The 27,556-nt window shown below is 39.0% G+C and overlaps 1 protein-coding gene across 1 annotated transcript in view; it reads left to right on the forward strand.

Annotated features, from left to right (window-relative positions):
- Nucleotides 1-27,556, forward strand: part of FSIP1 (fibrous sheath interacting protein 1) — a 225,019-nt gene that overhangs the window by 187,818 nt on the left and 9,645 nt on the right. Inside the window, exon 12 of the mRNA XM_021710300.1 lies at nt 20,491-21,001. Within this exon, the coding sequence (XP_021565975.1) occupies nt 20,491-21,001 (511 nt within the window). The remainder of the gene's footprint in view (nt 1-20,490; nt 21,002-27,556) is intronic.

A 27,556-nucleotide genomic window follows, 5' to 3' on the forward strand; every position in this document is an offset into this window, starting at 1 on the left:
TATTTGTCTGTTTTTCCCTGGTTGCCTAACATAAGATTTCCTTTTCTTTGGGATATTGCCTACTTTGTGAATCTTAGTAGGATTCAGAGCTTGCCTGTCACCATTGAATCTAAGAAGTTTCACTATTCAGTTTCCCAGCCACCTTTGCCACAGGGCATGGGCTGGGCCTACCCTATCAGGCACACCCACTGTGAACTCAAGGATAGAGCAGGGAGGATGGAAGATCCGCTAGATGTCAGCAGTGGTGATAGAAACATCAGTTTGTTGAAGTGGCAGTGGTGACAGTTCCAGCAGTGGCATCCTGTCTCTGGTGGTGTGATGCTGATTGTGTTAGCTCAGCTAGGTGACTGAGTGGCCCCATGGAAGTAGCAACCTTGAATCATGTGGCATGATTTTGGCTGTGGTTATTTCTGATTATATTTCTGATTAGCTTTCCCAGTGATTATGTGAGAATATCCAACATTGTTTCAATGAATTCAGTTTCTTTAAAAGCAGCCAGTCTCAGATTTATTATTTCTATTATTTACAACTAAGAACCCAGATTGATGGGGAATTTGATACAATAAATGGTTGCAGGAAACAGAACTACAGAGAAATGGAGGGAAACTGGGATTGGTTGTCTGTCTTAGTTGGAGCTGAAGGTAGGGAAAAAGTCACTTGCATAATGGATGAGACTGTGGTATACCATAACATCTGGTGGCAAATCAACAAATCAATAATCTGTGAACTTCTAGAATGAAGTGCTTACTGAAAGAAAGGCTTTGGGAACTAAGTGGGGACTTCCATGAAACAACTGTGAAGGGATAAGGACTTGAAAAACTGGGGGGTGGTGTTGCTGCTTCTAACATTGCTGGACGGTTTAAAGAAGAGAAGTATGAGCTCAAATTCCTAAATTTTCTTAGCTAAGAATGGATGGAAAAATAGGGATTCTCTATGATCGTACAGAAAGAATCTCTTTTGTAATTCAGAGTTGAGACCTCATCTCTACAATAAATCAAAAAATCAACCGGGCGTGGTAGCGCATGCCTGTAATTCTGGCTACTTGGAAGGCTGAGGCGGAAGGATCGCCGGAGCCCAGCAGGTCGAGGTTGCGGTGGCTGGAAGCAGACACTGCACTCCAGTCTGGGTGACAGAGTGAGACTCCATCTCAAAAAAAAAAAAAAAAAAAGAAAAAAAAAGAAAATCTCAAAAGCCAAAGCAATAATGCAAGTTGTCAAATTAGAGTGTCAGTTGAATTCACAGCCAGGTCTAAAGTTTGGGCGTTTAGGGGAGGAGTGGTATTCTGAGAACTAGAGCAGGGCATTTGGTGAACACAGGGTACCCTGATTCCCTAGAGTCTATCAAGTCACCCTTGCCAGCTGAAGCATCCCTATGTCCCTCTCTGATGGAATTTTCTGTCACTGGAAGGAGTTGTATTACAAAAGCAAGTCAGTTCTCTTCAGGCCCGTTATTCCCAGATCTATACACTTAGATTCCAGAATACCTCAAAATACCAACAACAAAATCAAAGCTAGAAGGAAACAGCTATGGTACTAAAAAATTGCAAGCCTGCCAATTGATATTGAAAACAAATCCTGGGAATATGTATGATAATGGATTTTCGAGGTTCTAAATCAAATAAAGAAAAATATAATTTTAGGTGGGTTGAATTTATTGCTATAGGAGCACTTATCCAGAGGTTCTGAAGTCAATGTACTAGCATGAATAGGTGGCCTTGATCTAATTGTTTCCTTGATTGGCTATCTAGAAACCTGGACTCTAGCACCAATGAGCTCCTAGAAATTCCATTATCTATACTGTAGGAGCAAGAGATCCAAACTCTTAGGGAGATAAACTTGTTGGAAGGGATATATCATGGGTATAGAGATCTGTATTCCAACTGTATTCCTTGAGAGGGTCTTGATGAGACTCTTTAATAAGAGCCTAAGAGATACAACGATGAGAAGCTAACTGGCCTCTTTGGGGTGGGGGAGAAGTCTGTTCTTTGTAGACCAGTGGTGCTGATGGAATCTGTTGAAATGGGGCTCCCTAATGTTACTAGGGCTATTAGGATCCTGGGATAATGGAGCTTAAGTAGTAGCACCTTACCATCAGAAGGTGAGGTGGGTAACATGGCTTTCATAATAGGCAGCAGGATGAGCTTTTTTGAAACAGAATGACCAACAGGGATCTTTGGAATTGGCTATTGATAATGGGATTCCTGTGACTGAAGTAGATAGACACTTAGCTATGAGACTTAATTTTTATAACCCAAAACTCTAGGTCTTCTGGCAAACAGAGGCTTAATTGAAGCCATTACAATGGGAAATCATAACCCTTCACCAATTTTTCAGAGAGATATCACGTCATAAGCCCAACATCCCTTCCATGGAAGCAAGGTAAATAACTTGGTAGATAGGGCCCTATGAAAGAGACCTGAGTATATTTACTAGAGTAATGGGAAAAGGAGATAATTGAGACTTTACAGAAATCACTGGACATGTGATTTATTCAAGATACAGTTTCTACTGTAGCAACTCAACTCATGCCTTGATCTTTGCTATACATTAATTTTTCTGCAAATACTTTTCTCCCGCAGGCAGATAAGAAGGGAATACTCTGAAGAGTTTACTTGTACCCAGTAGGAGTAGCATAATAACTTCACTGCCTTGCTTCAGTGTTATATCTTCTCTTTGTCTCTGTGTCATTATTTTGCCTGTGACAATTGTTGATTGTCACACAGGGCACCACGTTAGTCCAGTTTGCTGTGACATCATGCTAATAGGATCCTGTGAGTAAGAGCACTACTGAAGTTTTGGCGGAAGATACGTGTACTAGTGGGAAGGAGACAGCGTTCACATGACAGTGAGACTCCATTCTCTGTTCCTCACTACTTACACAGTAATGATCACTGTGTATAGACTATTTTACTCTGAGAAATAGCGCTAAGAAGGTCATATGCTAGTGTGGTGATGACAATGACGAAAAGCAAAAACGATTTAAGAAAGTTATGGTTCCTAGCCAAAATATGAATTTGCTGGATAAGTCAAAGTAGGAAGTTGCATTTGTAAATAGGCCTGGTGTAATCTACAGATTCAATGCAATACCCATTAAGTTACCAACATCATTCTTCTCAGACCTGGAAATGACAATACAGAAATTCATATGGAAATATAAATGACCATGAATAGCCAAAACAATCCTTAGCAAAAGAAACAAAACAGGAGGTATTACACTTCCAGACTTCAAACTTTACTATAAGGCCACAGTAATCAAAACAGCCTGGTATTGGTACAAGGACAGGCACATAGACCAATGGAACAGGATAGAGATTCCAGAAGCAAAACTTCAATTTCTCAACTAACTCATCTTTAACAAAACCTCCAACAGCAATCACTGGGGAGAGGAGAACCTATTCAGTAATTGGTGCTGGGAAAACTGGCTGATCACATGCAGAAGACTGAAACAGGACCCCTACCTATCATCATACACAAAAATTAACTCTAAATGGATCAAAGACTGAAACAAAAACCTCAAATTATAAGAATCTTAGAAAACCCAGGAGACACCCTTATGGAAATTGGAACTGGCAACCAATTCCTATTCAGAACCCTAAATGCCAATACCTTAAGAAATCAGTTAGACAAGTGGGACTTCATCAAACTAACGAGCTTCTGCAAAGCAAAAGAAATCATCAAGAGAGCAGGGAGACAGCCCACAGAATGGGAAAAAAATTTGCCAACTGTATATCTAACAAAGGTCTAACATCTAGGATCTACGAGGAACTCAAATGCACTGAAAGGAAAAAAAACAAACAAACAGCCCCATTAAAAAGTGGGCAAAAGACATGAATAGATGCTTTTCAAAAGAAGCTATACAGGCAGCCAAAAGACACATGAAGAAGTGCTCAGCCTCTCTCATCATCAGAGAAATGCAAACCAAAACCACATTGAGATACCACCTAACCCCAGGAAGAATGACCATCATTAATAAAATAAACAACAGATGCTGGCGAGGATATGGAGAAAAAGGAGTGCTTCTACACTACTGGTGGGAATGCAAACTAGTGCAACCTCTTTGGAAGACATTGTGGCGGTATCTGAAAGAACTATAAATTGACCTTCCATATGACCCAGCAATTCCCCTATTAGGAATATAAACGGAAGAACTCAAATCATTATATAAAAAAGATACCTGTACATGTATGTTTGTTGCGACTCTATTCACAATAGCAAAAACATGGAACCAGCCATGTTGCCCATGGAAGCTGGACTGGATTAAAAAGATGTGGTACACATACACCATGGAATATTATGCAGCCATAAAGAAGGACAAACATATGGACTTCTTGGATGGATTTAGAGTTGATTATACTCAGTGATCTATCACAGAAACAAAGAACAGAGTACCATATATTCTCACTCATAAGCGGACCTTGAACAGTTATAATATAAGAAAGCATTTGGCAGTAGTGGGAAACTGTCAGGGGAAGGGGGTGAGATTGGCAGTTGAGGGAAACTGCTAGGGGAGGGAAGGGCATACCTCATCAACAAGGGTACCTGCATAATAAATGTTTGTATACCTAATCCTGTATTGTACCCCACATCTTTATAATAAAAAAAAAGTAGATAGACTTGGCTTATGAAAGATATAATATGCTCTACCCCAGTGTTACTAAGTGACACGTTTTCGGTGATTTGGGAGGTAACACAAATGTATGAAATGGATTAAGATAAGACAATAAAGAAGAGGGTTGCTCTGGATGACTAAGAGAATGCACATTCTTACAGGCATTTAAATTAAACAAACTTAAAAACACTATATTGTTCAAAAGAAATATTGGTTTGCAATATTATTATGATAAAGAAGTCAGGAAAGCAATTTATGAAATTATTTGAAGAAAGATTCCAAAAAGTACAAATATCACTCACTAAGTAGGAGATAAAATGTTACCAGAGAATAAGGAAGAAGTTTAAATTGTGATATGAGCATGTTATGTGCAACATATACCTAAGAAAAAGTATTTCATTGCTTAAACAAACATTTATTAAGTTGTTACCATGTCAAAATACTTTTCTAGGCTCTGGGCATGAAGCAGCGAAATGATCAAAGTCTCTGCCCTCACAGCGCATGTATTCTAGTGGGAGGAGGCAGGCAACAGAGCAATAAATAAATTATATAGTGTATGGAAGGAGCAAGTGCTGTGTATGGAAAAAAAGCAAGCAGGGAAAGGGCACACGACGAGGGCCAGTAGGTGGAAGCTGTCATGCTTTACCTAGGGGGTCAGGGAGAGGTTCATTGAGATGACATCTGCACAAATTTTGGGAAGTGATGAGGGAACAAGTTGTGAAAGCATTTTAAGAAGGTGGGCATCAAGGGCAAAGGCACGGCAGCAATGTGGCTGGAAGGTGTGGGTGAGGCGGGGAGGAGCAGGAGATAAGACCTGAAGGGTGGTGGGGGGATATAACTTCTAAGGAGTTTGACTTTTGCTCAGAGGGAACTGAGTCCACTGGAGGATTCTAAGCAGAATCTAAGCAGAGGATTCTAAGCAGAATCTAAGCAGAGGATTCTAGCACCCCATGAGTTAACTTACATTGTTAATTGAGTCACTCTGGGTTTAGAATGCCTGGTAGACAGCAAAGGGAGAAGCAGAAAGAACAATTTGGAGGCCATTGCAGAGACGTGGGGGAAAAGATGATGGATTAAGGTGGTAGAGTGGAGCAAGTGAGAATGAGTTAGAGTCTAAGTGTGTTTTGAGGCTAGAAGCAAAACAATTGCCAGATGAATTGTCTGTATGCTGTCAGAGAAAGAACTGGAACCATGGGTATCAGCAAGTTTTCACACTTGAGCAAACAAAAGGCTGGTGCTGCTGTTAGCTGAGATGGAGAAGGCTGTGTAAAGAGCAGGGCTAAGGAGATCAGGAATTTGGTCTTGAATGTGTGAAATTTCAGATATATAATTACACATCCAAGTGAAGATATTAAATAGGCAGTTGAATATATGAGTCTAAAGTTAGAGAAATTCCAGCAAGAGATATAAATTTGGGAGTCATCACTAAATTTGGGGTCTCACCAAGGTATTTGAGATCGCCAAGGTATGAGCATAAATAAAAAAGAGCAGAGGTCCAAGGACAAAACCCTGGAGCGTTCCCCAACATAAAGAGACTGGTACACACTGCCAATGGTGACCGATGAGTAGCTGCCAGCGAAGAAGGTGAAAATTGGGAGAGAGCAGTGATCTATAAACCAAGCAAAGAGTGATCCCCTGTGTCATAGCTGCTGAGAGGCCCTGTGACATAGGGACTGAGAACTGACTACTGCTTTAGAAATGTCCAGGGCACTCGTGCCATGGACAAGAGCAGTTTCAGTGGAATGGTGGACTAAATCCTGTTCACAGTGGGTTTAAGGACAATAGATGGAGAGGGATTTAGTGACAAGCATTTTAATAATTATTAAATTATTTAAATAAATTTTATCGTAAAGAAGAGAAATGGAGTGGTAAGTGGAGAGAGGATTGTGATCAAAAGAGGGATTTTCCTTATAGTATAGGAGAATAACTTTTTCTATGCACATAGGAAAAATTCAGTGGGGGGAAGTAGTGATGCAAAAGAGAGTGGGAAGAATTGACATAAAAGAAGGAGTGGTCTCTTGGGTACAGGTGGAGGAGCTGGACCTCGAGAGGAGCACAGAGAGTCGGGTTAGTAACATGAGGGATAGCAGGGCACTTGGTGCAGGTGTTGGCAGACAGGAGGTGGGATTGGTGGAAGAATTGAGGGTCCACACATAAGTTTCTGTATTTGCAAATTTGGGGTCATGCAGGTCTTTAGATCTTTCAGGGATGATTTACTCTAGATCTTTCAGGGATGATTTACTTTAGATCTTTCAGGGATGATTTACTCTAGATTTCTTTTTTAACCTATTGTTTAGTATGTATGACAACAAAGGCTAGCATTTCAGCTTACACAAGGATGATGCAACCAGCATCTAACGTTTTAATATCGAGCACTTAAATATGAAGTGTATGTTGAAATAAATTAGAATAATGACATGTGATGGCTTCAGTTTTTAAGCAGAATGTTTAAATCCCGGTTGAATCTTCAAATTCGCATATTTATTCAGTTTACTACATCTAAAGATGTTTATCTCCAGTGGTACCACAGTTCTATATTGCTGGTTGTAGTGTAGACAGGTAATTATAATATAGCCATTATGCTATGGGTTAATAGACTTGGTAATTATAAATGCAAAACTGATTTTAACAGGTTAGGCAAGAAAAAAATCACCTGGCTTAATTAACTAGTGAATTCAGATCAGTAATGCATTTTAATAAATTAAAAAAAATAGATTGATTAAGTTAATTAATTGCTTGGACATTTAAAAAATAAGTCCTATGTTGGGAAATTTTTGGACATTAAAATGTGGTAATTATAGTAGGAAATTTATATCCAGCAAAGGGAGAAAGCAAATGTCTGAATCTACTTCTCTATGTTTTTGTTTCTATGCTGTTTGTGTTTTAAATTAATTCTTATTACCTGATTGAGGAGAAATTGTGTTTTCACTTTGCATACTTGACGTTAAAACACTGATTTGAAATTTGATTAAAAGGAAACAAAGCCTGTTTGTTATCTTGTCTGACTTCCAAAGACAGTTATTTTCTGTATTATAAAATTCAGACGTACAAAAATTTGCAGTTTATTTCTTCAGCCAAGCTATTTTAGCATATTCAATTAGGTGATACTTGCGACAGCCACTACATTGAGCATCTGTTGTACTTGTCAGTCTTTGTGCAATCCATATTCCTTTCTAAATAAGTGACTCAGCACCACCATCTAGTGCAGATGCCAGAGCTCAAGCTAGTGCATTGGAAATCAAAGAAGAAAATGTTAACATGACACGAATAAAAAATGTTCACATGAAAGGTAGGGGCCCTATTTTGGTTTGTTTATTTGAAGTATTTATTTACTCACAGAGTAAATAAGAAGGACTTTCCCTATAAATACTTATGAAAAGAAATGGTTTTCTGCCACGTTTGTGAAGCTTTCTGGATAAGTGCATGAGTAGGTTTCCATAATTAAACCTAACCATAATCGAAGACTGTGATTACTATTTAGTTCTATTTTCTGGACAGACAAAATTAAACCTCTGTGTCAGACTTGTAGTGACTATCATAGTCATAGGCTCCAAATGCAAGACTTTTATTGTATTTGGGAATTTTTTTTGAATCTGAAGCATTTTTCTTTGTGTGGGCATAATGTTTGGGGGGAGGTATTTTGTTATATCACCTTTGCCCATAGGCGGTGTGAATCACTGCTTAGAGGATGTGAATAGTAACTGCAGGATGCCTTCTTTCAACCAATTTATCTGTCTGTCTACCCTTGCTGGAATCTGATGTTTCTCATGTTGGGGAGCTCTTCAAGAGTTAAAGCATTGTTATCTGCTCTGCCCAAATCTTAAGCAGAGGGTCATTAATTGATTAGACCAGTATTTTCCAAAAACCATGTGGGGAGAGCAGGCTTCAGAGGGAATAAAACACAGGGGAGAGAAGAAGAACTGGGTCTAGGATGGGCCATATCATGGGATCACTGGTCAGTAAGGGTACAGACTAAGACCACTGAGTTTATAGGGATGTGGAGTCACTTTTAGAAGGTGGAGGAGCACTTGTAGAAGGCACTATGTAGTCAATAAATCTCTGCCATGTGTCCATCTTGTACCAAGGCTCTGTGTTAGGTATGGGGACACAGAAATGAGGGGAGTCTGGTTTCTGTCTTGAAGAACTTAACATCTAGCAGGGAAGGTAGATGCAGAGAGAGCTGTGATGGCACAGCCTGGTACTGCAGATCTGGGGACATAGACGGCAGCTGTCACCCACTGGAGAAGGTTTCCCAGATTTACATGCTTGCCTCAGATTTATGAGGTAAAATGGGCTCTCCCTATTAGGCCACAGCGCTGTATTACACTCTCAGAAGTAAAATAGATTGTGGAGGGGGCATGTTATGGTACCGTGATGCTGCCAGGGTGCTCCCCCTGGAAAAGGGAGTGTAACCAACTCCTCTAAGCCTGTCTATGAAGACAATTAGGTGTATGAACAAAAGCCCTAGCTTTATATTCTGGCTTCATTTTTTTTTTATTAGTTCTGGGCCTTGGACTAAGGTATTTAATTTCTCTGAGGCTTAGTTTCCTTATCTGTTCAACAGGTAGAATGATTTCCCAGTTCCCCCCACTGGGTGGTTGGGAGAGTTAAATGGAATAATTTATGTCAATACGCCTCATAGATAGTCCAGAGCCATCAAACCTGTCTACTCCATGCCCACCCCCAGTGCAACTGACTAATGACTTGGGCTGGTCTGGACACCTGCTTAATACGGGACCCATTGACAGGGAGGGAGGTAGAAAGATTCATCCCTTTCTTATAGCCTCTTGTTCCATGTGAAAGGGAAAATATTCAAGTGTGTCATTTAAGAGAGAAAATGCAGCAAGCTATTTAGATCTGTTTGAATTTGGATCCAATTCACTAAACGGCTTTTCTTGGTTTGATATCTAGAGAATTTAACTCCCATCGTTTGAATCATAGCATGACTTGGAACTTCTTATTCACAGTATAGTATCCTTATTCTCAGCAGTAGCATGATTTCACTTTCAGATTGGCAAATGTAAAAGGACAGTTCACTGAGCAGCAATATGAATAGGGAGCTTCGTGTTTATGTAATGACGTTGGGCTTTGTGTGCTGTACAGAATGTACAGGGTAATTAGATATTTCAGATACATGTCTAGACAGGGCAAAGCTTCAGGAGCACTTGCCCAACCCTGGGAAATGCTACAGGTCACCCGTTTGGGGAGCTTTTCTCTCCATGATTAACAAGTTAAATGTGGAGTTAACACAATGGCGCTAGATTTATACACAAGAAGAAAATCAGATCTGATGATATTTGACAGTACTGACCATTTGCACAACTCAACTAGGCCTAACTTTGCCCAGTGTGGCCTGATTTGAGGGTGCTAAAAGTGATGTGTTGTGTTTCAAATAATCGTTCTACTGTCCAGCTGTGGGGATTGTATTCCATTCTTCGAATCACCTCTTTGGGTTAAGTCATTGTGATTCAAAGAAACTCCTGTAAAATGTGAATTCATTTTCTGAGAGGGTTGTACATTGACCTAGATTGCTTAGACTACAGTAGTGAGGAAAATCTGTATCAGGATTTGATGTGAGGTTGATAGGGAATGCTTGAAAGTTTGGAACAGAGAATACTTTTTGAGGAGGGTGTGCCAGGTGGCTGGGACTAAGGTGGCAGCAAGAAGTCCTTTTAGCCCTCAGGCATGAAGAATGGAATGAACCTGTCTTACCTACATCCTTGTGCTTCACAAGACTCACCTGGAGTACTGACACTGGTTATATTGAACAAAGGTAAAAGTGTCTAGAAACCAACCCCTTTCTGGTTCCTATGGTAGGTACTTTCCAATCACGAAGACTTGGTAGTGTTTTCCTTGAAGTGTAAACCTGCTTAGGGTGATTACTGAGACTCACGTAACACCTTTTCCCTCTTGTGTGCTCTGCTCTGCATCTCACAGCCTCTGTAGCCCCCACACATGCAACCACTAGGGTACACCTGACAACTTACTGCAAATCGTTAACAGTGAAATTATCTGTAAGGCTCTATGCCTGGTATCCTAGAGAGATCCTCAAAGGTAGGGACCAGTTAAACTTAGAAAGTATAGACTTCAGTGTACAACTTCTGGGAGAGGCTGTTTGTCCACTCCTGCTCCTAGCTTCCAGACTGAGACTTACATTTACCACTGATGTTTCAGCATTGACTGAACTCTTACCTATTCTGCATTAGGCATGGTCGTAGCAGCTTCATGCATGTACTTCATGCTAGTGCAAATTGCTACTTGACAGTGTTTCTTACGGCCAGTCCTTAGTAGTCAATATTGTTAGTATTTCTATTCTACTGACTAGAAATCTGAAGCTTTGAGAGGTCAAGTAATTTGCCCAGTGTCAAACACCTGGAGAATGAAAGTGCTGGAATTTAAAGTTAGACATTTTAGCCTCTTTCTGCTACTCTATAATATTGTTAAGGATATTTCCTCTCCCTCTAGTGGTTTTATGGCTTTCAGAGAGTTAGTGTACAAGCCCAAGAAACACTTAACTTAGGGGGCTTTCCCAAATGGAATAGAAAATGCCGAGAGAAAACAACATGGAGACAAGATGCTGGAGACACATTTAAGATGTGGAGGAATGTCACATGTGTGCATGGTCAATCTAACCCCTCATTTAGGTTCCTCAGTGACTGTTAGGGTGTGCTCCTGCTTAACTCCTCTTAGCCCTCAGGCCCGGTCATGCACTCTGCTCATCCCAGAATGAAAGTGATCGTCGCATGTCTCCGCAGTGGACATGCCTTAGCACCGAACAACCAACTCGCTGTGACCTCTTTCACACCTCATGCTTGTCATTCTTTTTCTGGTTATCTTGACACTCCAACCTAAGCCATGACCTTGCCTCCTGAGATCCAATTCATATTCTCCTTCCAGCTGTGCTTCCTCTAGTTGCTCTGGGCAAACCTCCTTCCAGGTCTCCACAGGCTATTTTCCTTTGTCCCTGCCCCCTTGGACAGTGCCCTGCTGCTCCAGTCCCAGCAATGCCAATAGGAACCAGCTATTAAGCCATGAACCCCAAGGATCCTGAAGCATCACTGCCTCTTACAAGTCTTGACCGTGCTGTTGACAGCCCTGCAGTCCCTTCAACTAGCCAGGGCCACCCTGCCAAGCTTGTGGATGGTCTGCAGAGGCTGATGGAGCTGCTGGCCCTGTGCTCCTAGGCCCAGGTTGGTTCAAGCTGGACCCACTCTATTTGGCTGAAGCCCTTCGGAGCCCTTCTAGGAACTGCAAGTTATTGCCTATTGTGAATGGCTTAGTCTGGACAGCAGAACCTCAGACAAAAGCTTATATCTACTACTTAATTAGCAAAAGCATCACTAGAGAAACAGAAGCAGGGGACAAGAGAAGGAAGCACAGAAAGAAGGGGAACAAATATAAGAGCCGTATTACCAACCTGGCCACTGCTTGCTTGCTAGCAAGTATAGATAGTTTGATTTTGTGGGTCGTCCTAAGAGAGATGCCATGTGGGTGACTGCAGTTTAGGGCAGTCCTTCCATGGGGAGGGAGGGAAAGGAACTCCACTGGCTCTTCTTCACCTTTGGTCAAAGTCTGCCTCAGGGGCATTAATTCTCCTGCACTTCTGGTTTGCACAGGCCAAAAAGTAGCTAGCTGACCATCCCACACCTCATTAACAACTCACACCTCAGCAGCAATGGGGGAACTCTGGGAAGGAGGCAAGAGGGGGCATGTTGTGCCCATGTGAGAGACATGAGAGGCCATGGTGGTGGCATCAGCAGTGACACCTTTCCACGGTTGTGGAAGCAGCACAAACCATGTTAGATCTGCTTATCCCAGCACAGGCAAATGCACAGATCTGGATGATGGATAAACTTAATCTGGTCATGGTGGAGCATTTTAATGCAGTACACCTTGGCCCCTGGACTTGTTTGTGCTGCTAGGAGGTTTGTGACTCATCTACCAGCTGACCTCCTATAGAAGGGTGAGGCTTGATCTGAATCCGGTGGCGGTTAAGGCATTTAAATAGTTAGTGGCCTTCTTGACTTCTGACCCCATTGTGACCTTCCTTGATCTAATTTATTTCTACATAGTAAAAATAGACATCATCAGAGTACAGAAGACCTTCCCCCACGCAAATGATTCTCATAACTGATGCTAGTCAATAGACAGCCTTGCTGAGCAGTGGGAGTTAGTTGCTCTAAGGTGACACACTGGATATACTTCCCCAGGGTGGGGGCTGGAGGAGGCTCCAATTCCCTGTGACCATAAGAACTGCTTGGTCTGGAGCTCCTTTCAGGATCTTTGTGTAAACCTATGCATCTCATCTCCTGCCCAGGCATGTTTAGCTGGGGGTGTGGGGCGGGACTGCCAGGCTTCCCCCAGCTGCAGGGCTGGAGCCCCAGCCTTGTTTCAGGGAAAGGAAGTGATAGACATGTGACAAAAGAGCCATTCCAGCCGGTAGCTCAGAACAAAGGGCATCTGATCCAAGTGGACTTGCTGTCTCTACTACTAGAAAACACTATTGCTGGCAATCCTCAAATGATAATTGTCCCGCAAAATGGAAACAGGAGAGCCCCTTTTCCCTAGTCACCCTGTTAGAAGTCAAAGTAGTAAAGTCGGTCTGACTCTCCTTCGAGCACCTCCGCTTCCTTCTGTGCATGCCCCCCGCAAGCCGAGTTCCTGGACCTTTTTCAAATTGTGGGAATTGAGACTCCCACTTCCTGCTTCTGGCTTCTCCCATCCTTGCTCATCCTTACCTTACACATTGGGGTCCTGACAGCCCACCCCTCTCCTGGCAGATAGGAAACCTGGATTCCTGAAGTCGGAGAGGCTAGACCACAGGAGAAGAGCTATCATAGAATGCTCAGGGCACAGCAGCCTCTCAGGCAAACCCATCAGGTAGGCCCTGCCTCACCCAGCTGTTTAGGGAAGATAGGTAGCCTGGGCAAGGGCGGTGTCTGATTCTTCCCTGTGACTTTGACATGCCAGTCTCCACATCCACATGGGCTTCCCACACCACCACGATATTCACCTCCTCACTTCAGGGCCACTTTGCCTTGACATACTTCACACTCAGTATTATTATTCTATCTACAGATCCTCCCGGCTGCTGACCTGGGGGCTGACTCACTTTCCTGTTTGTAACCTTGCTTCAACCTTCAGTCCTAATGGTTTACATAGTTTCTCTGGCAATGATCTTTGTTTCCTTTTTGATTGGAGTTCAGATTCTCTTCTGGCCAGACAGCCTCTGATTATTCTGCTTAAAAATATGCCAGATCTTCCCTGGCCCCAGAACCCTTTGTCCCTGGAATGGTCTCCTAAGAGCGGTGCATCTGCTGGACTTGCCTTTATAGGATTGGGGTAACCTCAGTGAGAAAATAGAATAGCGAAGGAAGGAGTTAGGAGGAAAAGGAAGAATAAGCCCTTTTCTTCTATGACTCCTCAGTGCTATTGATGACAATGTTAAAATGAACACCAATTATTTTACCCCCAGGAGTTTTAGATTTGCTTAATCCAAAAGAGCCATAGCAAGTGATATGAAGCTATGAGTTTATATGAGCCTATCAGGAGCATGGTGTCTTGATGCTGCTGCTCTGGTGTCTAACTGAAATGCCATTATTTTTCTATCAACAAGTATATATTTTCTGACAACTACTTCTACCTGTATATCCCAACCAGCTATTCAGTGAGAACTCAGATTTCATGAGATTGGTGAAGTCTGGATATATCTTGATTGTCAATCAAGTCTATAGTTAACCGTATAACTCCATAAAGTATCAACACTTTTCTGATCGTTGTTACTTATTTCATAGGGATTATAGTTTAACAATATGGTGGATTTATTTTGTGATCCCAGCCCTCTTGATGCCTTCTTATTTGGGAAATCATCCCAACCACAGTCCTGCCAAAAGGATGAACTTTGTGGCTGTGTTTATACCATCTGACCCTCAGCACAGGTGATTGGATCGGTGTGGATACTTGAACTTGACGCAGGCAGTGATCAACTAAATTATCCTATTGGATAATTTGAATTAAAATATACAGAAACCATGGTCAGTCATTGGTAGGTGTTACGTTCTTTTAATGTTGAATGGGGACCAGAGTCAGTTCATGCTTCATACATAAGCTGAGAATGTGAGAAAGCAGAAACCATTAATAAGCAGAGAAAGCTTATTTGCAGAAAGGAGGATATATTAGGCAGGAAGTTAGTTACGAGACTTACATGGACCCAGAAAGAGAGTGATGGGGCACATGACTTTGGTTCCTGGTGGCTTCTCAGCTTCATACTCCAAAAGGCCAGTTTATACTATATTTCCTGCTCGTTGATGTCCTTGAAATGACCTTTTAGATTCTACAAAAACCTCACTTCTATCACCTCATTTTTTAACATTGAGATAAGCATTTCTGTTCCTTATAACCAAAAAACCTTGACTAACATAAGCTACAACTAGGTGTTGTCAGCAGTAGTTGTAACAGAGAGCTGTAAACTTATATCTTGGTAATTAAGCAAAGGGTGTAATGTAATGTTTTCTAGTTGCTTATTCTGAAGTAGAATTAGATGTCATTAAAATCTGTTTACATTCATACCCTCCTTGTTAATCATTTAGGACATTCTGGCTTTCCACCCTCTTCTCACTTGTGATAACGGGTATTGGCTTTATAGGGTGGGTCTTTAGGAACTGTTTGAGGAAAAAAAAAAAAACCTGAAATAAAACTTACATCAAAGGACATGGTTGCCTTTGCTGGTTTATAATGGCGACCTTGTTGACTCTCTGCCCCAGAGGCATGATTTTGATTGCCTTGTCAACAAATCCATCGCCCAAATAACTGGAGATTTTTATGACTGGGGAAACTCCGGATATATAGCATAGGAGCAGGGGCAGGGATGAAAGTGAGGTAATCCATGGTCTGTGTTCCATCTCCAGCAATTACAAGTTGCATTCCTCATCAGATTTAGCTCCTACACCAAGCTGGCATTTATCTGGGTGGAGAAATGTAAACAGTGGGCACTCTGGGAATGGAGCTGTGTCTTTTTTTTTGTTTTTTGTTTTTCTTTTTTTTGAAATGAGCCGAAAGAGAGGGCACTGTGTAAGTTTGCAAATAAAATCCCAAGTTAAGTGAAATATCTGCAGGAAGAGTTTTTATATATGAGAGAATTGACAGAAATATGAATGCCAGCTGGGACAAGGACATTTGTAGAATGATAGAGGGAGAACTCACTTTATAGTGAGTGGCAATTTAACCTAGTGGCTAGGTACATCGGCTCTGGACCCAGACTGCCTGAATTCAAATCCACCACTTAGTAACTGTATGACCTTGGAGAGGTTACTTAATTACTCAGTGCCTCAGTTTCTCCATCTATAAAACAGGAGCAACAATTGTATCTACCTCATAGGCTTGTTGCGAAGATGAAAGGAAACTGTATACATAACACGCATAAAGCAATGTCTGGCATATCTTAATAAATGCTAGTTATTATTATTCTGTAAGACATCACCTGTGTGCCAACAAGACCAGCAAGATGCAGGACTGACACTACAAGGGTATTGTATTCTTTTCCTTATGAAAAAATCCAATACATTTCATCTTTGACTTTGGAATGTGTGTGTATTGGCTGGAACAAAAAGGAAATCCATAAAAGGGCTACTCAAGATGGGCAGAGAGGGGCTTTCATATAAGGAGGAAAAATAGTTTGGACTCTGATCTGGAAAAGTGAAGACTGAGACGCACTATGTTGAGTTTTATGAAAGACAGGAATAGTATGAATAATAACTTGTTTATGAAATACTGGGAAATTAGAGCTGGCATGCAAGATGAATACTTTTAGGTGAGTACTTGAACAGATGGTTACTTGACTGTACTTGCACAGTGAGTGGTTCAGTTGTGTAGCTCATTAGCACAGGAGTTTCAGTCTGGTGAAGACTGTGGGTTATGGTCCCTTAACTATTAAGGGTAGTTAGGGATGTTTGTGATAAAGCCCTACTTTAGTCCAGTTTCAACATTTGTAAATAGATTATATTAATATAGTACTTTACAAAACATTTTAAGATCCTTAACTTATTTGATTCCCACAATAACTGTTTATTGAGTTTTACCATGGGCAAGCCTCTGCCGGAAATCAAAGGATGAGAAAGATGGGTTGTGTTTCTGATCTGTGTCATCAGAAATATTGTATTTAAATTAATTTAGTAGCCAGGCTTGGTGGCTCAGCCTGTAATCTCGCGCCTTTGGGAGGCTGAGGTGAGTGGATTGCCTGAGCCCGCGGGTTCGTGACCCGCCTGGGCAACTTGGCGAGACCTCATCTCTACAATAAAATCAAAAATTAGCTGGGCGTGGTAGTGCGCGCCTGTAGTTCCAGCTACTTGGAAGGCTGAGGCGAAAGGATTGCCGGAGCCCAGCAGGTCGAGGCTGTGGTGGCCGGGAGTGGCCACTGCACTCCAGTCTGGGCGACAGAGTGAGACTCTAACTCCAAAAAAACAAAACAAAACAAAACAAAACAAAATTACTTTAGTTTGAGGACATAATGCATTTGATTCACTTTTACTTATTATGTTTTGAGATAAGACACTATTTAGGGTTTAGTATTATAGGAGCTCAGGACTGGTTTTGTGAAGAAAAGCTAAAGAAATAAAAGTTCTCTTTTTGTTATTGTTTTGTTTTTGTAATTCTACTCAGGCTACCCTCTGAAGTCAGTAGAAAAGTTTATTTTTAAATTTATTTTTTAGAGTATCTGTTCATAAATAGCAATTTTTGAGTTAGAAGTTAATTTCATGATCATCTTCAATTCTTCCTTTCCCAGATGAAGGAGATGGGCCTCCAAGAATTTAGGTGACATGCTCAAGGTGGTAGCTGGCCACGGTGGCTCATGCCTATAATCCCAGCACTTTGGGAGGTGGAGGTGAGAAGGTTGCCTGAGCCCAGGGGTTCAGGACCAGCCCGGGTAACTTGATGAGACCTTGTCTCTACAATATGTTAAATAATTAGCCAGGCATGGTGGGGCGTGCCTGTAGTTCCAGCTACTTTGGAAGACTGAGGTGGAAGGATCGCCTGAACCCAGTAGGTTGAGGCTACAGGGGCCGTGAGAATGACACTGTACTCCAGCCTGAGTGACAGAGTGAGACTCCAACTCAAAAACAAAAACACAAAACAAAAGAAAACAAGACGGCAAAGCTTGGATGGAAGCCTAGGTTCTAGTCTTCTGTGTTTTCTTTCCTATCCGGTTGCCTCCCCCGAGAGGATCAGGATAATTGTAGCTCAGCTTATTTCTGTGTACACACAGGCTGAAATGAGTAATGTTTTATCTCAGAGTACCCAGAAGCAGATTTACCATGAAGCCAGTGAAGCTTCAGCCTCATGGCCCCTCACTTGTAGGAACTTTGGAGTAGGGAGAGGAAACCAGGTTGCAGTCAGCAAACGTTTTGTAAGCATTTCTGCTCAGTGATGTAAGGAGACACTACAAGTAATGGATTTGACTCTCCAAGACACCAGTAATTTCCTTATGGGTTTTTCACCTTCTGGAAAGAAATGAAACTCACTTTTGTACCTAATTTTATATTTGTAATTTTTTTTTTAAAAGTACTCTCCCCTAGTCCAAGATTATAACAATTTCTGGCTCCATTAAACCTGAATTTGCTTCTGATGTCCAGACATACAATCAGTTGGAAATTATTTTAAAATTTTGAATATATTTAAATTACTTTTATGTTTATATTTTATGAAGTTAATTCTAATTTTTATTACAATAATAAAATTTTAAAATATGTTTTAAACAAAAAATGACAGTTCATTGTCTTAGCATTTCCCTCCATTTGCTCTCCAGAGTCAAACACTTTTAATTCCTTTAGATGTTTTCTCTTCATGTTTACTTCTATATTGTTTCTTAATAACTTACTTTCTTAATTGATTGACTTTAGACATTATATATTGGGTTCCTGTAATGGTAGTTAAGAGTTTGAGTTTGTTAATCTATTCCTTCTTTCTCTTCCCAATTCCCCAAAATAGTTAAGTCACAATTTTTGGTTATTTTTATAGTCAGTATTTACAGTAAGTGTATAAATATTCACAACAAAGGCAATTTTTATTATCATATGGTAGCCTTTCTTGTATAACTTTTTGCTTGTCCTAGAGTTAATAGCTATTTTTCTTTTGCTTAGTTTTCTGTGTATCTACCTGAATTCACTGCCTTTCCTTTCTTTTTGTATAACTTTTTGTTTCTCCCAGAGTTCATAATTGCTTTCTTTTTCTCTTTACTTCATTTTCTGTGTATCTAGCCAGACACATCATCAGAACTGCCAAGTATCTATCCTATCAATGTTATTTTTGAAAAGGATCAAGCATATCAGATAAGCTACTGGTCTTCTTTCCCTCTTTTTTCCCTAGAGATCTCTCTTCCATAATTCTTTATCCTCCTGCTCCAATATAGACTGATTTTTTTCTCATGTCTGAAAACTTTATAATAATAAGCCATTGTTGAGGATGTTTAGTGAGGGTGACACTCAGTGGGGTCTTTCTATAACCTAGGGAATTGTCTACTCATTATAAGCAATTTTATATAAGCACATTTTGACAGTATACTTTACTTGCCTAATGCCATAGAAGGGTTGCCTTCATTTTCTAGTTGACTAGGTTTTCATAGTAGGGTAAAGGAAAAATGGATAAAGTAATATATATCTGGATGCAGCAGTGGCTAGTGGTTAAAAGTGGAATTTGCTGATATGTAATTCAAATCTTATTTCTTTACATGTAAGTTAACCATAGGGTGAGTTTCCTGAATTTTGAATTCTAGATATTTACTATTAATATACTCCCATACAATTTCTTATTATTTTCATACTCAAAGTGGCATTTGTCCCAATGAAATCTAGCTTTAATGTAGATGTTAAATATAATTTTAAAACAAATGATGTATTTTCAAAACATGCTAAAAATTGTTTTACCCATTGTTCTTTATTAGCTGCATTAGATTACATAAAAATGGGGAATTAACTCCACTAGTTCCAATAGCAGCTCTTTCCCCCCAGTACTTTACAAATACAGGATATTTAGTTATTATTATTTTTTACCATATGCTTTCGAAGTAAGCCAATAGCATTATTTCACTTTGCTAAAATAGGAACTAAGGCCATTGTAATTCAAGGAGGATTAGTCTTTTCCTGGATAATCCACCACATAAATCAAGGAAGATGCTGATTTTTTAGAGAAGGAGAATTTTTTTCAGTGTGTTTCACTGTATTTTAATCCCATTCCTTTGTGAGATTGTTGCAACTCAAGTGGTATGCTGTTCGATTGAATTCTTATAGAACATGGCTCTATATTTTTATTTGATTGATTTTTTATTTCCTGAGAATATCACCAGAAGAAAAAATGTTTCAAAATCCTTAAGATCTTGTTACCCTGGTAACTTTACAAGAGAGATTACATATGTATGATCAAATCCTTTTCTCCAAATACACTGCTCCTGAAATGCCCCTGGTCTCTGCCTAGACCTGTAGTTTTGAAGCAATTGCACATCTCAGGATGCACCACCCCCTCACCCTTCCTTTTCTGTCTCCATCAGTATTGTTCACTGAGAGTTGTGGACAGACATAGGAGTGGTGAATCCCTGGGACGGGAGTAGTGTGCCCTGTTAGCCCGAGTTGTTTTTTCCCAGTTAAGGAATTGGATGGTGGGTTCACGCTGAGAGAAGGGCGGGGGCAGAAAAACATCAACCAAAGATTATGGCAGCATTATGACATTTCCTCTGCACTTTTGGATCTCTTAAAATGAATTATCTTTCTATTCACATGTGTTGTGTGAGGGGTTTCTTGGCACTTGAATTATATTGCATTACTGGAAGCTTATCAAAAATAAATGCATTTACTCAGTCAATTGACTATGAACACTTTTGGTTTGTTTCCTCAGTTAGATTCCACATCATTTCTCTCTGAGGAACAGTTAAAGTATCTTCTGGATAAATGCACATTCAAACAAAAATCCGTCTTTAGACTTTCTTCAGAAAGAGGAAGTGAAGACACTGAGGATGTAACACCTGAGTGCCCTCAGCGTTCCAGATCCATCGTCTCTAAGTTACCAAATGAGCCAGAAACAAACGTCCAGAAAGCTGAGGTAGACAATGCAAATATGCTTGAGATTGCAGACTGTGAAGCTTCTAAATGCTACTATCTTTCCAAAGCCTTGACTGGGCACTATATGTCAGAAGCTCTTGTCATTGATGCAGAAAATACGAAATGCCTTCAGTTTTCCAAGGATGAAATTGCTAGTGACACAGAAGACTATTTTATGTCGAAGACTCTTGGCATTGGGAGACTGAAAAGGCCCTCTTTCTTGGATGATCCACTGTATGGTATCAGTGTGAGCCTTTCATCAGAAGACCCACATCTGAAACTTAGCTCTCCAGAGAGACTAAAAACAGGTAAAGTTTGGAGAACATGTGTTTTGATGAATACATCTTTTTTTTTTTGAAATAATGAAAATATTTATTGTTGAAAACCCAAAGTTAAAATGGGTAACAGATTGTAAAGCAACATATGCATCTTTCCAAAAGTAGGAGAGTTTTCATTCAATGGTTTTTCACGGTGGGTTTTTCAGAAGCTTGGGTTGATGGTTTTTTTAATAACAAAATTAGACTCTGAATTAACCCAATTTAACTCAGTTGTGTACTTTGTAAGCACTCTTTTGTGACTGATAACAGAAAGGAGCAGTGATAAAGGCAGATTGGCAGAAATAAGGAAGACCTAGTCAAATGCCAAAGCACCACTGTCTCCTCGATCCTTGCATCTGTTGGTGGTAGCACGCTACTCAATTAATTGCGGGCATGAATCAGGCCCAGCTGAATGGGAGCGCTGGTTCTACCACTTATCAGCCGTGTGGCCTCAGGGAATTTAATTTATGTGAATATCAGCTTAATCGTCTACAAATTGAAGGAAAACTGCCTACCTACGGGCTGCTGTGGATATTAAATGTTACGTGTGTGTATCAGCCCAATTGAAGGAAAATTCTTCATAAAGAGCTACTTTGTGGTAGCTGCAGCAGATCACCTTCTCTTTATAAAGATATTATGACTTAAATTGCAGTAGGATAAGAAGGTATGTTTGTAAGTCACAGATGGTGTCAATAAGAGCCTGCGAGCATAGCATATTTATTAATGTTCTTATGAAGTCAAGGTTGAGGTTAGTACTCTTATGGCATACATGATTCTGGATTGTAATTAATGCTATCATCCAGAAAACAATGTTGATTTCAGAGGAAAAGATAAATTAGTTTGAATGGAGATAAAAAATGTGAATTGATTTGCTTTGTATTTTAACTTCAAACTTTATTAATTTCAAACTTCAATGATGAAAATATCTTCTAAGAAATAAATTTAAAGTGTAAAATGCCATAACTCATTGTGGCATTGTGCATATATTAGTTTCTATATGTAAACTTCCTATCCCAGCCCACTCCTGTATTTTCAAGTATTTTGTCATGATCCAGTATTGTGTCTTTCAGTAGTACAGTAGTACAGGATACACACACTGTGGGATATTTTTGATGTAAATAAGCATTCAGCTTTCTATGTTGGTAATATGTGTCACAATTAGTGAGTCTATGTAAATAGCTTCAACTTTTACTTCTAATGTAGATTAATCTAAAATACATTGGATATCAAAGCTCTCTTTGTCTATTCCTTATTTAAATCTATAATCTATTGGCCTATTTGTAATATCTATAATCTATTAATTCTGAACTAACTCAGACCTTCTTCTTGACTTCTGTTTCCTCAATCACCCAGGCTCAAAATCTGTGTCATTGCTGAATCATCCCTCTTTCTTTCTTCCCACTGCAAATGTTCTACTCCTGTAGTGTCTCTTATTCCTAGCTCTTACTTTCTCTTCCTACTACTTCAACTGGACCAATGCTATAACCCTCCTAGCAGGCCTACCTGCCTCCAGTTTGTCCTCTCCTGCCATCATTGTTGATCATTATTAAACTCATTTCCTTAAAGTACAGGTTTAATCATGAGACTTACCAGGTCAAAAACCTTCTGTGGCTCCCCACTGTCTTTTGAATGAAATCTGAATTCTTTCACTTGCTGTCCAAGGTCTTCACAACCTGACCTGAAGTTTTCTTCCTTATCAATCTCGAATGAATCACTTAGATGTCTTTCCTAGCTTCTGCTCAGGCCCTTTTCTTCCTAGGAATGTTCAAGTCCCCCTTCAGTGGTAGTTGAATTCCAACCCTGTCTTTTCTGAATGTAGCCTTCGCTGGTTCCCACTCCACTAAAAGTTTTATTTATTTCTTCTCTAATTGTCCAAGCATATTGGTTCCCTATCATTTTACATACACTGCCTTGATATTGTTATGAACACACTCACCTCTCTTCCTTAAAATTGTGAAACCTTTTTAAGAACAGAGATCCTATTTTGGGATTCATTGTTACATCTTCCATGATGTCTAAAGTGCTATCTTAAGCCAAGTGCCTCTTTAATAAACTAATTTAAACTTATATCCAATTTTAGAATAAAATACTGAAATTATGGTTCATATTTACCCTTTACATCATTAATGAAAGCGGGAAATGTTGCTTAAGAAGCATGTAAGTCTCACATTCTATATAAAGATTTTCATTTTTAAAAAAATTTCATAAGCTATGATTTTTAAATTAATATTATTTTAGACTGACAAACCATAATTGTATACATTTATGGGGTACAATGTGATTATTTGATTATGTATAACTGTGGAATGATTATATCAAGCTAATTCACATCATTTTGTGGTAAGACATTTGAAATGTGCTCTCTTAGTTATTTTGAAATATATAATACATTGTTAGTGATGATAGTCACTGTGCTGTGCAACTGATCTAAAAATTTATTCCTCCTAATTGGGACTTTGTACCCTTTGACTCACAGTTTCTGATTCCCTCTCTCCCTACCCCCATCCCTCAGCCTCTGGCAGCTTTCATTTTACTCTCTACTTCTGAGAGTTTGACTTTTTAAGATTCCACTTTTAAGTGAGATCATGCAGTATTTTGCTTTCTGTGCTTAGCTTCTACATAGCATAATGTCTTTCAGGTTCATCAATGTTTTCATAAATGACAGAATCTCCTTCTTTTGTAACACTGAATATTATTCCATTGTGTATATATGAAGGGGCATCCCCTGAAACCAGAATTTATTGATAAGAAATTGTGTATTTATTCTTACATGTTTAAACTTCAATCACCTTTAAAGTACTCTCCATCTGATGCAATACACCTATCGAGATGCTTTTTCCACTGCTCAAAATGGTTTTTGCACTGGTCAATGTTGATGCCTTTTTTGTGCTTCTGATGTTTTTTGTTCCACCTCTTCCACATCAGCAAAACGTTTCTCTTTGAGAACTTTTTTCATCAGGAGAAACAAACAAACAAAAAAGTCACTCAGAGTGAGAGCAGTTGGATAGGGAGGGTGGAGCATAAGGGGCATGCCGCTTTTGGTCAAAAACTGCTGAACATTCAGTGTGGTTTGGGCAGGTGCATTGTTATCATAGAAGAACCAGTCACACGTTTGTCATGACTTGGGATGTTTATTTCCACAAATCATGATGAACACTTCTCATATCTTCCAGATAAAATCTTTGGTTGACCACTGGATCTGGAGGAATGAATTCTGAATGCATAATTTCTCTCACATCAAAGAAACAAATGATTATATTTTTCACATTTGACTTCACTTTTGGTACTTTTTTTGGGTCATGGGAAGTAACAGTTTTCCATTGGCTAGATTGCTGTTTCATTTTGGGGCGGTAACTGCAGCACCAAGATTCATCTCTGGTTATGACTTTGAAAAAAAAATTAGTGTCAGCCTCCAACTGCTCCTTCAAAGCCCGGCACACAGCCAAGTGATTGTCTCTTTGTTCAGGCATGAACAAGTGAGACTTGAATTTTGCTGATTCTCTTTTCATGCCCAAATTTTCAGATAAAATTTGCTGACAGGAATTCCATGACACCCTAGTCAACTCTACAAGTTCATCAATAGTCTAATGGTGGTCTTCCAAGAAGTCACGACGAATTCTTACCACATTTTCTTCAGTTTGACTGTTTGAAAGATTCCTGAAATAAGGTTGATTGTCATTTGACACATTTTACCTTGTTTAAAATGGGAAAACCATTTGTAAACTCGTGTTTTACTCAGAGCAGTCTTTGTAAGCTGTCTGTAGCATAACAATCGTTTCTGCCACATTTTTCCCCAAAAGAAAACAAAATTTCACTGCTGCATGTTGTTCATGTAAGTCACCCATGATGAAATGGCAAATGCGCTGAAAGAATCTCAAAAAAAAAAAAAAAAATTCACTGAAGCTGAGCACAGCCTCTCACAACAATACTAACTGGTACACTGACACTGATGGTTTCCTAGAACACTTACCTAGTGAGGGAAGCCTGTACTACAAGGGGCCTGTCCTCCAAAAGATTTCAGTTTTTTGGGGGGACCCCCCCTGTATACAGCATTTTCTTTATCCATTTATCTGTTGATGGACACTTAAGTTGATTCCATATCTTGGTTATTGTTGAACAGTGTTGCAATGAACACAGGAGTGCAGATGTCCCTTTGACATATTGGTTTCCATTACTTTGTGTATTTATACCCAGAGGTAGATCATATGATAATCCTATTTTTCATTTTTTGAGGAACCTCTCAACAGTTTTTCATAATAGCTATACTAATTTACTTTTCTATCTACAGTGTACAGTGTTCCTTTTGTCCACATCCTTGCTGAAATTTGGTATCTTTCATCTTTTTTTATAATAGCTGTTCTAACAGGTGTGAAGTGACATCTCATTGTGGGCTTTAATTTACATTTCCTTAATGATTAATGATGCTGTTTTTCCATGAGCCTGCTGGCCATTTGTATGTCTTATTTTGAGAAATGTCTGCTTAGCTCCTTTGCCCATTTTAAAATTGGTTTTTTCTTGCTATTGAGTCTTTGATTTCCTCATATATTTTGAATATTAACCCCTTATCAGATGCAGAATTTTGCATGTATTTTCTCCTGCTTTATAGGTAGTCTCGCTAATTTGTTAATTTTTTTCCTTGCTGTGTAGAAACTTTTTAGTTTGATATAATCTCATTTGTGTATTTTTGCTTCTGCTTTTGGGTTGATAGCCAAAAAACCATTGCTCAGACCAATGTCCTGGAGCATTTCCACTATGTTTTCTTCTAGTAGTTTTGGGTCTTATATGTAAGTCTTTTATCTATTTTGAGTTGATTTTTTGTACACGGTGTGAGATAAAGATAAAATTTTATTATCCTGCATGTGGATATTCAGTTTACCCAACTCCATTTATTGAAGAGACTTTTCTTTCTTCCATGTGTGTTCTTGGTACCTTTATTAAAAAAATCAGTTGATCACAAATTCACAGGTTTATTTCTGAGTTTTCTATCCTGTCCTACTAGTTGATGTGTTTGTTTTTATGCAAATACCATACTGTTTTGATTATAATGCAGTTATAGTATATTTTGAAATCAGGAAATATGATGCCTCCAACTTTGTTCTTTTTGCTCAAGATTGTTTTGACAACTCAGGGTCTTTTGTGGTTTCATATGAATTTCTGTGAAAAATGACATTGAAATTTGATAGGAATTGCATTAACTCTATAGATTGCTTTGGATAGTGTGGATATTTTAACTATTAATTCTTTCAATCCTATATATAAGATCATGCCATCAGGAAACAGAGACGATTATTAGGATAACTTGTAGTTTTTTTCTTTTGCCTAATTGCTCTGGCTGGGACTTCAAGTATTATGTTGAAAAGAAGTAGTAGGAGTGAGCATCCTTGTCTTGTAACTGATCTCAGAGGAAAAGTTTTCAACTTTTCACTGTTGAGTATGATATTAATTACAGGTTTGGCACAAATGGCCTTTATTGTACTGGGGTACATTCCCTCTACTCTGTCAAGAGATTTTTTTTTTTTAATCATGAAAGGGTGTTGAATTTTGTCAAATGCTTTTTACAAATTTGTTGAGATTATTATGTATTTTTATCCTTAGTTTTGTTAATGGTGGTGTGTTATATTGTTGATTTGCATATATTAAACCATCCTTGCATCTCAGGGATAAATCTTACTTGATCCTAGTGAATGATTCTTTTAACATGCTTTTGAATTTGGTTTGCTAGCATTTTGTTGAAGAGTTTTTGCATCTATGTTAATCAGGTTTACTGGCCTGTAACATTCTCTTTTTTGGTAGTATTCTTGACTGGCTTTTGTTATCAGAGTAATACTGGCTTTGTAAAATGAGTTTGGAAGTCTTTTCTCCACCTTAATTTTTTAAAATAGTAGTTTGAGAAGGATTGGCATTAGTTTTCTTTTAACTCTTTGGTAGAATTCTTCAGTGAAACCATCTGGTCCTGGGCTTTTTTTTATATGAGACATTTTATTACTGATTGTATCTGCCTGATCATTAGTGATCTGTTCAGATTTTCTATTTCTTTATGATCCAGTCTTGGTAGGATATATGTAACTAGTAATTTATTCACATCTAGATTATCTAATCTATTGGTATACAATTACACATAGTAGTTTCTAATTATCCTTTGTATTTCTGTGGCATCAGTTGTAATGTCTCCTTTTTCATTTCTTTCTGTTTTGTTTTAATAAGCAGAGGTTTTTAACTTTAAGACTTTAAAAAAGTATTTGTTATTGTTTTCCAGTAGCAAAACAAATGTAAGTTTATTGAAGGATATTTGAAACATACAGAAAACAAAACCATTGTACAGACATATTTGTTGTTAACATTAACATTCATCTTTTTTCCTAGTTGTACATTTTAAATTGACTTAATAGTCTTCTTATATACCCTGCTATTTTTATTCATTTATATTATAAGTATTCTCTCTGTTATAAGGTAGTCTTCTAAAACATTCATTATAGTGGCTGCAGTATATTCTATCATACAAGAATATTATAATTTAAGCATTTCTTTGATGTTGGTCATTTATGT

The sequence above is a fragment of the Carlito syrichta genome, unplaced genomic scaffold (assembly GCF_000164805.1).
Source record: "Carlito syrichta isolate Samal-C Ts95f unplaced genomic scaffold, Tarsius_syrichta-2.0.1 Scaffold288395, whole genome shotgun sequence".
NCBI classification, from domain to species: domain Eukaryota; kingdom Metazoa; phylum Chordata; class Mammalia; order Primates; family Tarsiidae; genus Carlito; species Carlito syrichta.